This window comes from Prorops nasuta, unplaced genomic scaffold (genome assembly GCF_024137725.1).
Source record: "Prorops nasuta isolate Cenicafe-Biocafe unplaced genomic scaffold, Cenicafe_Pnas_1.2 PNAS00005, whole genome shotgun sequence".
NCBI lineage: Eukaryota > Metazoa > Arthropoda > Insecta > Hymenoptera > Bethylidae > Prorops > Prorops nasuta.
Window position 1 is genome coordinate 1,742,400 of NW_027116802.1, and position 11,522 is coordinate 1,753,921.

General features: G+C 31.8%; 2 protein-coding genes across 16 annotated transcripts in view; one reads left to right on the top strand and one right to left on the bottom strand.

Annotated features, from left to right (window-relative positions):
- Csk (C-terminal Src kinase) overlaps nucleotides 1–3,732 on the bottom strand; it is a 278,720-nt gene extending 274,988 nt beyond the window's left edge. For 10 of the 15 annotated variants that reach the window (XR_010822617.1, XR_010822618.1, XM_066727075.1 and 7 more), the window contains exon 1: nucleotides 3,511–3,695. The gene's annotated coding sequence lies outside the window, so the exon portion shown is untranslated. Of the gene's footprint in view, nucleotides 1–3,174; nucleotides 3,330–3,510 lie in introns of all 15 variants that reach the window. The other 5 variants (XM_066727073.1, XM_066727059.1, XM_066727063.1 and 2 more) reach the window with 5 other exon arrangements.
- Nucleotides 3,733–10,490: 6,758 nt separating this feature from the next.
- On the top strand, nucleotides 10,491–11,310 carry LOC136773766 (putative nuclease HARBI1). The gene is made up of 3 exons (XM_066727680.1): nucleotides 10,491–10,709; nucleotides 10,863–11,101; nucleotides 11,244–11,310. The coding sequence occupies exons 1-3, from the start codon at nucleotides 10,491–10,493 to the stop codon at nucleotides 11,308–11,310; spliced, it is 525 nt and encodes a 174-aa protein (XP_066583777.1).
- Nucleotides 11,311–11,522: the final 212 nt, after the last annotated feature.

Here is an 11,522-nt window from a genome sequence, read left to right on the forward strand (position 1 = left end):
TATTTTATATTGCGTATTGTTTTTGGCTTAGGCAACATTAAAAAGGGGGAAAAAAATAAAAACTAACGGACAATCTTCATCTAAAGAACAATATTAGTCTTAATATGGTAAAAAAAATCTTGAATTTACCTCTGCTTCTCTGCTACTTTATTTTCCATGCATTTATTATTATAAAGGCAATGTTAGAAAAGAAGTTATATATTGCAGTCCATTTTAAAAAGTTTTTCCAATTTGTTGCAGAAGCATATATGTAGAGCCCTACAATAATAGCTGTCTTTAAACTGAAAATAAAAACAAATAATCACATTGAAAGATATTACAGAATACTAAATAGGTACACAGGGAGTCACCCACAATTAGATGGTTTTATGTGTGAAAATTTGTATTAAATTTGTCTATACATTACCTGGTTCATTTGATTCATTTATATATTTCTCACTTATTCATAATTGAGATAAACAGCAGCTCATATTCGAAGAATGCACATAATGCCAGGAGATACCAAAATTTGTTCACATATGCAGATGAGAAATTTGAAGACAATGAATTCCAAGAAATTTTTAACTCTTCACTCTATAAGAATATAGGCTTTATTAATAAAATTTAAAATATAATTAAAGATATAGGTACAATAAATTTTATTGCTAGAGATTTGTATGTTATTTCAATAATTGAAGCTTGAAATTAACTTTTTCTTTTATATTTCAGATTTGCAAAATACTATTATTACATTTAAATGACATATTATTACAGACTTTGGCAGACTTGCAACATTTTCCTCTAAACAATAATTTTTGGTAAAAAGAGGATTCACTTAATACACTGCAAGTGTTTTCCTACCTGTATATGATTATTAACATATTAACCTAATCATTTGAATCGATATTTAAATAAAAGCGTACACTGCAAGCATCCTTCTTTAGTTTATTTCTTTATAACCTTTAGAAAATGTTTTTTCTTTGAAAATTATCCATGGTTAAAAATTCTAATATTTCTCAATTTTAATCATTTTGAAATATTAAATTAAATTGAAGGGTTTTGTATGAAACTTTATCCTTTAGAGGGCCGGGATTTGAAGTGACATATGACCTTAGAGTCAATTTGACCAAGTAGGCTTAAGCCCAAGTCTGACTTAAAAGTTGTTATAGTTAATGTGTCGGGACTATACCAGCTTAAGTTAGACTTGGGCTTAAGCCTACATGGCAAATTGACCCTTAGAGCCATTGCGAAATGGAAAAATTCAGGGCTAGAAACCTCAGGATTTGAAAACAAAAAAACAGTAATCATCCTAGGTTGACGCCAATTCCACGTGAAGGTGATAAATTATCATATAATTTATCTAGTATTACTTCAGGGTATTTTCACTTTGAGCTCCCGAACATAAAAGCTGCTTTTTTTTCTTCAAATTCTGGGGTTTCTAGCCCTGAATTTTTCCATCTCGCATCGGCCCTTAGAAAATGGGTTGAAAAACTACTTAATACCATGGATTGATTACATAGAAAGACCGATTGAAAGCTGAGCCAATATATTGTCTTTCCGGCCCTCTACAGGTTGAATGCTATAATCATATCCATGTGATAACAGATGATTGCATGCTGCCTCAGTAATGTTTCGGGCATCTTCCAACCTATCCTAATAGACCTGTAGGCTAATTCTATAACTCTTATTGACAATTTTCGGTATCGTTATATCCAAGTTAACAACAATTATCAGTACTTTTAATGATAAATGTATATCTATATATACATCGTTTCCGGTCCGTACTAATCCTGAAAATTTTTGTGAAAGTTACGAAATATGGGATCTGTCCTTGTCTAACATACTACTGTAAGTTCCCATCGATAAAATAGTTTCAAATCTATTTTTGGTTTAGTTTAATTGGTTTAATTAAGCTAAAAATTGTCTACATTTTTAGGAATATCAACTTGTGTGTTTAGTCTCAAATTACACATTTAACCCCGGTTCATAGCCACAAAGGCTTGCTTCTTTGATAAATTTCATGACTTTTTTCATAAAATAAAATATAGTATTTGCTATTGTAAGAATATTTTTCTTTATTGGAAAAACAAGCACTTCACCATCATATAGGGTAAATCTTAACAAATAAGATTATTCCTTACAAATAAGTTATTATTTATAAATTTCTAGAGGATTTTTGGAAAATTAAATATTCAACCTAGATGGATACCTTTAAAGGAGAAAGATTATTTCTAGGAAGCAAGTAGCTGCTATTAGATTCGTTAAAGATGTTTTATTCACATTTAATAAGTCTAATAGCAAACATTAAAAATAGTTTTGTATAGCATTTATACAGAAGCTGTATGCCAGACATATCTCATACAGTTTTAGTACAATCTAAAATATTTAACATAACTTCTGTAATAATTATAACAATATTACCTATAAAATGTATAATTAAAATGATCATTTTGTGTAAAGTATAATTGAATATCAGGATAATTCTAGCTGACTAGTTACGATAGAGATAAACAGTGAATTAAAAAGTGTGAAGCATTTTTATATTAGCTCTTATGTGACATACTGCTATCACATTGAAATATAGGTGGTAAAATAAGTTACCATCACTGAAAAAAAACAACTTCAAGCTGATTAAGTAGATTCTCGAGTGCTCTTTAGTCCATACTTTGTTGTAGGTCTTTTTTTACATTGAATCTAAATTTGAAATATTTACAATTATTTGAAAGAAAAGATATTATGAAAGATATTAGTAAATACGTTTAATAATGGTTATATTTTGACCCCCTAATGACATGTAAAGGTTAAAGGGTAAGGAAAATCTGTACACATTTGTATTCAAGGAAAAAATAAGCTTAAATTGTGACATATAGACCAAAGACAAACTACGCTATAGGATTTCGTAATTTTATTAAAGCATCATAAACTCTATCATCATTATCTTCCTACGGTAATTATAATCTTAGTTTACCTTAACTCTTAGCCTACCAACAGACTTTCTATTCATGTGCATTTATATTTAAAACAGTTCATTTGACCACTTAATGATAGGTTTTGTAATAACAGAAAGTAATTTAATAAAGCTATTAGGTATATTATAGTTACAGAAATAGACAATGCTCGTACAACATTGATTAAATCATAAAATTTACCTGGTTTCTTGTTAACGTTCATAAGTAGTTTTTAAAATACAAATACCTAAGTAAGATATCCCATGCAGCATCTTATTGGCTTGTCAAATGATTTATATTCTAAGTATAATTGCCTAGTCTATTTAAAAACGCCCAGTTGTGCTGTTTAAGAAAAATGAATCCTAAAAATTTATCGCGGCCACTAATAATTTTCTGACGTATCTAAGATAAAAATAAAAATAAATATGCTAGTGTGTTTAAAGGCTTGTTTCATTGACAATTTCTTAGAAAAATATGGTAAAAAACATGAGAGCAATAAATGAAAATTAAGGGTGCTTTAGTAACTACAATAGAATATATCATCTACATATAGCGATATGTATTAAAACTTGGGGGTACTGACCTGTGTACAAAATTTCATTCAACCCACAAATTTGCGGATGAACGCGAAAGACGAACTGGAGCTATCATATAAGTAAATATTTATATAAACTCGAAAAGATAGACACAAACACCTTACGGAATTTCACACTTACTACAATCTAGCGACCATTTTGCTATACACAATCAAGAGCGGATTGGAGCGGATTACCCTGATGGACGTCAGATTAAGGCTGCGTTCGTTTATTAACTGCGAGTACTAAAATTCTACAATGTATGTCACGTAAAATATAGGTTTTCAGTACTGGCAGTACATAAACGAACGCAGCCAAAATAGAGGGTGCTTGCGTTAGGGCCGGTGTAATTTGGAGAGTAGGATTCCCAACAAAAAAAAATTAACCTGAAAATGGTCAACATGAGTTGGCAGCCTTGCGAAGGAGCCTTGCGGCAAAGTTCTGCCGACTGATTTCGGCTGACTTGTACGATTAAGTAGTATCAGAGATGAAACGGGAGATTGCTCATGCGAGGTCCCGAGGCAATCCCTACCGGTAGGCGGCGCTGGTGTTGGCAAACGCGTGTCTCAGGTCCATCTAACCCCTAACGCCATCTATCGGAAGAGACCACGAAGCACGAGCGTTAAGCTTAGAATAGGGTAAAACATATATGCATTGTTGCCAGAAAGCGGAATAAAGAGAGAGCGGAGATATTTTCTCGGACCTCTCTGTCTTTCTCGCTGTTAGCTTCTAGCAGAAGAGTCGAGGCAAAATCTTTCCGTTTCGCTTTGCCGAAAATCTACCAATAATCGATGTCATTTATATTTGCAGGCCAATGCCTTTATACATGATTTTTTCAGCATATTTATTTATCAGCATTGACTTATTTAAATCAATAATAAATTAAGGAAATGCGTATTTGATATATAATAATTATTTTAACTATAATTTCATCGTTATATTTCGCTTATTTCCGTAAAATCTGCATTTCTTTAGTTTATTATTGATTATTGTAAGTCAATGGCAATTAAAAAAAATTTAATCTTAAAAAAAAAAAAAAAGTACCGATCAGGAATCGAACCCGGACCCACGAATCGCCACGCGATTACCTTACCGCCTAGACCACGAGGCTTCTTCAGAGCACCGTAAACAGATAGTCTTTTTAAGGGCTTGAAATCTTCTTTTAAACCATATAAATAAACGAGCAACCGACAGCTTTATTCATTATTATTCTGTCATAATGGTACACAAATTAAGGAATAATTATATTTTGAATAGTTTTCAAAAGCTTTTCCAATAGCCAAGAACGAAGATAAATAATCAACGCTCGCAGTTTCCGTTCTTGGTTATTGGAAAAGCTTTTGAAAATCTACATTATATAATTATTCTTTAATTTGTGTACCATTATCATAGAATAATAATGAATAAAGATGTCGGTTCTTCGTTTATTTATGTTTCAATAGAAGATTTCAAGCCCTTAAAAAGACTATCTGTTTACGGTGCACTGAAGAAGCCTCGTGGTCTAGGCGGTAAGGTAATCGCGTGGCGATTCGTGGGTCCGGGTTCGATTCCTGATCGCTATTTTTCTTTTTTTTTTAAGATTAAATTTTTTTTAATTGCCATTGACTTACAATAATCAATAATAAACTAAAGAAATGCAGATTTTACGGAAATAAGCGAAATATAACGATGAAATTATAGTTAAAATAATTATTATATATCAAATACGCATTTCCTTAATTTATTATTGATTTAAATAAGTCAATGCTGATAAATAAATATGCTGAAAAAATCATGTATAAAGGCATTGGCCTGCAAATATAAATGACATCGATTATTGGTAGATTTTCGGCAAAGCGAAACGGAAAGATTTTGCCTCGACTCTTCTGCTAGAAGCTAACAGCGAGAAAGACAGAGAGGTCCGAGAAAATATCTCCGCTCTCTCTTTATTCCGCTTTCTGGCAACAATGCATATATGTTTTACCCTATTCTAAGCTTAACGCTCGTGCTTCGTGGTCTCTTCCGATAGATGGCGTTAGGGGTTAGATGGACCTGAGACACGCGTTTGCCAACACCAGCGCCGCCTACCGGTAGGGATTGCCTCGGGACCTCGCATGAGCAATCTCCCGTTTCATCTCTGGTAGTATAAGGTTTAGGTAAACACAAATTTGACAGGTCAGCTCAAGGGTTATGTTTGAATCTGTTTCAGATAAGTATAAATTTATCATTATATATAAAATGTATTACAGTATATGCGATGCTTTGTGAGAAATGTCTTTTGTGACAGGTACCTGCGGTTATAATTATCCATCCAAAGAGATTTATCCATACACACAAGTTTTGGTTATGTTTGGTTAATTCTTTCTCTTCCCTGTCCAAGGTGTAAAGATGCAAACTTAAAACAATAGGAATACTATATATGGCTCATACTCAGGTAATATCATTGTCTATAAAAAGCTGAATAAGCGTCAAAGCTGAACAATGATCTCTCATGCTTTTCAGTTGATGTAATTCGAAAAGCTAGGATAATATTTCTTTGCTGAAGGAGCGTAGCTGCAGAAAGAGCCAGTTTCCATATAATATAATACAAGTATTAAATGATTATTGCGATGCAATTCAATAAGGTAAATTCTCCCTGTTTGAGTTTAAAGTAATAACACAGGCTTTAAAGACATGGCTGTTTTTGGATGTGATCCTACAAATGTTTCTTATCATGTATTGGAAGTAAGGGGTCCCCGTTTCTTCATTCTTAACACCAAATCTTTTCTATTTTGCAGGAAGCGTACATATGGCTTAGCTAGGTAAATTGATGCTCTTGATAGATAGCAGTCAATTATTACATTGTGGTCCGAATAATGTTGAATATGGTAAATTTGACTTGGCAGCTTTATGAACAGCTTCTGCGGAGGCTAACATGTACGATTAAGTAGCAGAATGCATGTAAATTTAAATTTGACAGATCAAATGGATGGTTATGCTCGCATCAATTTCAGATAAGTTTGAATTGATCATTATCTGTAAATTGTATGAGAATATATGCAATGCTTTGTGAGAAATGTCATTTTTATAGGTGCTTTGGTTAGATCTGGTTTGCGTGCACATTCAGTCTGAAGAGTTATTATCTGAACAAAAAGTTGATCGCTAGAAGATTAGATACTTTTTGACAGGCGCACAATGACTGGGATGGTAAAGCATCAAATTCCAGAACTGCTTTCATGGGTAATCTACAAAAATATGTATCTTTAGAGATACAAACACAACAATGTACAAACCACATGATTCATTCCCAGGTAATCATTGAACAATGTGTGTAAAAAGCTCAGTAAGAGTCAAAATGTAGAATGGTTTTTTGCTTCTTGAAATTTTTGAGATTTTACCAAACTCAAAATATATATTTTTTTTTTCAGGTCACAGCTGCAGCAGGGAATATTTTGCATGCAATACAAAATAAATAATTCATAATTATCCTGATGAAGCTGGTGCTATAAACTCTTAACGCAGGATGGAGCATTAAAGTGGTAACTGGTTCTAACGAAATGGTTGTCATGATATGGGATATTCATCCTATAAATGATCTTTTTATCAAATATTACAGCAATTCATAGAGACATGTTACTGTTTGCTTGATACCAAATATTTTTTATTTTGCAGGGAACATACATAAGGTTTATTTAGCTCCTATAGCTCGGAATTCAGGATAACGGCCATTTCATAGCCCATGGTATACAGATTGACTTGAATTGTGGCTTTGGAGAACTAAAAATATCTACCTGTGGATCACGATCGAGGTGAAGGAAGTCAAAGCACTGTTGATTGACTTACAACATGCGCCTGACATTGAAATTGTGATGAATTTATTACTGGTGGCATTCATGGTTATAATAATGTCATGATCAAATAAGTTCCACATTATTTTATTGAATAACCAATGAAATTTGTCCTCATTATAGATACGATATTGTTGGCAATGATTCTGATTTCTGGAAAGGAGTACGTGTAAAGTATCGATCCATGAGGTGTAGGGACAACGGAAAGACTTTTACCTTTACAATATTCAGAAAGAAGCACAGTGTATTTTAATCCTGGATTGATGAATGCGCAATGAAGTTCAAAATGTATCACGTATGCGGCATTATTAATCTGATAAGTTTCTTAATTTTAAAGCAATAATAAGTTGAAGTTAAATTAAATATTAAATTCATGAATAAACTATTGTACATTAAATCTTTCTAGATGCATAAACTTTGTAACTGGCTTTGTTACATTTATTTTAATAAAATATATATATATATATATTGTTTAACCGAAGTCATCAGACTAATTTATTAAACCAAATTCCTCCATACTTTATTGTAATCTAATTCATCTATATAGAAAAAGAAAGGGTTAAAGAAAATTAACTATTTAAGGTTGGCAATTTATGGACATACTTTTGGGAGTTATATGTTATACATTAACATTTACTATATTTAATATAACAAACATTTTTATTATATACAAGAATATTAATTGCTTGCAATAATACATCAAAATTAAAACAATTTCAATTTCACTTGGCGCTCTTCCTCTATCAAATATTTCCATTTTATAATCTGTAAAAAATAACAATAATCAAAATAAAAGTATATTATAATAAGTTAGTATAATTTTTATTTACCTATCTTTCTTTAATCTTTTTAATTTTTCTTCTGACACTTGAATTTACAATTGAGCACTTTTGATTTGTAGTTTCAAAAATTCTATTTTCGTCTCTTCTTTTTCAATTTTTTTTTTCATATATGTATTATACATTGATGCTGGTCCGGATGGCTCAACGTCGACGGAAACTGTTATGACGTATCTGGCGTAGGGGTTCGCTAATTGGTCTTTTTAACGAAGCTGCACCTTCTCCGCTACCCCATGAAGCGATCTCTTCATTTTGTACTAATGTCTGTGTAATATAAAAATGTAATTGTTAAAGACATCATATGCGTGGATATTGAATATCTATAGAATGTACAATATATACATACAGTAAAAACTTCATGAGGATCATCTACCATTTCTTCATCTATTGCTTCTGCAGCGAATATATCACCCACACTATAAGTTGATGTCGACGGCGTCGAGGGTATGGCATCGCTATCTCTACTTTTGGGAATTGTTATACCCGTGGCAGATTTTCCTATTAAGGATGCAATTTTTTCTAAAATTGGATCGTGCGCAGGAGCTAAGGATATTCCACCGCCTATATAATAAGAAACATATTTTATACAATTATATATTTATTAGAATATAGAAATATAATATATATACCTGTTTTATACAGCTCAGATCTTGTTGCAGCTTTATATTTTCTGGCCTGCATTTTCATATGGTTCCAACTGGTTTTTGGACAGATATTGGTCCACTGACCACCTATTTTTTCAACTACTTCTGCCTTGATTTTTTCCCAAGCTTTTTCTTTTTGGGCAGGTGTATTTCCTTTTGTTTTTTTATTTTCCACAATATGGAAATATTTCTGAATTATGGAAATGAATTTTTCCTTATTTTCCGATACACTCATCTATATAAGGATTAAATATACATATTAATCATCAATATAACATTAATATACATTGTTTTAAAATGCAAATAGTTTTGTAAATATGTACTTACTTTTAATTAATATAATAATAATTTTAATATAAGGTGCTAAATACTTCTCCTTGCCCCTTTTACTTCTTTCAAAAATTGAAGTCAGCTGTTAACAATAAGAAATTATTATGCGTTTCTATAGAGATATCAAAGCACTTCAGATTTATTTTGTAACGATTAATGATATAACGAAAAGCAGAAATGGAGATTATTAACGTAGAAAACGATAACAGTGCACGTAATCGGATGATTTTGCGAAGATGCAATTACTTTGAGTTATTGAACGATAGGCAATTTCAAAGTCGCTTTCGGCTGACAAAATTGCAGTTTGAGGAAATTTTGCAAAAAATTGAGCCCATTCTCCGTCAAAGGCAAAGGTATATTATATAAGCAAACAAATATTATTATATGATATTTAAAATAGTCATATTATAAAGATTTTTCATACAATTATATTTAATAACGTCCAAACAGTGAACAGTGTTAACAATTATATCACATACGCAAGGTCTTCTTTATATATAATTTTGTCAGCTACATTTAAAAATGCATGAAAGTCACTGAAAATCTTTTAATCGAGCTTCTCTTAATTTTTAAAATAATATTGATTTTTAGAAAAGACGAAATTGCGCCAGTTATCCAACTGTTGATTGCAATAAGATTTTATGCTACAGGATGCTTTTTGCAAGTAGCAGCCGATTTTTGTGGCATCAGTTGAAAATCAGCTCAATTGATAGTGCACCGGATATCCCCTGCAATTGCTGATCTCTTCAATCAGTACATTTCCTTGCCCAAAACTGATGAAGAATTAATGCGCACAACAAAAGACAATTTTTTAATTGCTGGCATGATAAGAGTCATAGGTGCAATTGATTGTGTACATGTACGCATAAGATCGTATGGTAAGTTTTTATAGTCGTCATATATATATATTTATATACAGAATGTATCGTTCGAATGTTACGGATATATATGTAATGCACGAAATATTGAATCATTATTTAAAAAATGACTCAAACAAATCTTCTTTAACTTCAAGGGGGGATAATATGGTTTTTACATAATTATATAAATAGATCTTTAAATGTTATTTGAAGAAAATATAATAATGATATCACTATAAATTTAAAAAAAAAGTGACCCATTTGTTTTTGAAGATACTCATAACTTATCTTAATTTTTCTCAACTGTATATTATTCCTTAAATAATAATGTAATTCTACACACTTGTTACATCTTATATATATTAATCGTTTAAAACATGTTTATAGAACATCATGATTAACTGCAGTTCTTGCTATCTGTAGGGGGTGAAGACGCAGAGTTGTGGAGAAACCGCAAAGGTTTTTTTAGCTTAAATGTTCAGTGCGTTGTAAATAGCCATTTAGAAATAATGGATCTAGTCGTGAGGTGGCCAGGCTCCACTCACGATTCAACAATCTTTGCTAACAGTAGATTAAAGCATAGATTTGATCATTTTGAGTGCGGAAATGGCATACTGTTAGGGGACCGTGGCTACGCTAACCACAGATACCTAATTACTCCTCTTGCCAATCCAACAACGCCGGCAGAGATTCTTCATAATGAAGCGCATATCAGAACTCGCAATATGGTAAGAAAATCATATATCTATATGTATCTTTGACTTTTGAAAATAAAAACCAAAGGAAAAGATTTATTTATCTAAAAAAATGTTTTAGAGATATTCAGGATTTTTATACATTGGAGAAACTTCATTTATAAATTACATTATTTAACATTTCAGGTGGAGAGATGCTTCGGCATTTGGGGTCGAACGTTTGCTGTGCTGACAATTGGTTCGCGATTTACAACACCAGAACGAACCATTAATGTGATTTTTGCAACAGCCGTTCTATATAATATTATAAGACGTGACAAAAAAACTGCCCGTGCTGGCATGCAAAATTATTTGCAAATACCAGAAGTATTTTCGCCACCCACAGAGGATGAACGGCAGTTTCTAATTAATAATTATTTTGAAAGGTTTGCACAAATCAATATGACTCATAACAATTAATATCAATATACTCGATTAGATTATGTCAAATAATAATAGAATGATGAAATTTAAAGAAAGTGAAAACACATTTTTTATTTTAGATTAATATAAAATTGATTACTGTAGAGAAAAGTCGACTTATTCCACACCAGAGCAGCAAATAGCGCCAAATGGAGGAGGTTTTAGTGGGTAAAAGCTTCAGCATTGCACCCTCGCGCAGAAGAGTCCCACATAACCCACCCCTCTGGGAGCAAAGCTTGCGACCTTAGGGGAAAGGGTATGCGTAACGCATTTCCTCCTCCACGTAAAAAAAAAAAAAAAAAAAAAAAAATAGTTTATATAAAAAATTAAGCTACTTGCAAGATTCAAGCCCCGATATATAAGATAATTTCTTAGCAATATTTT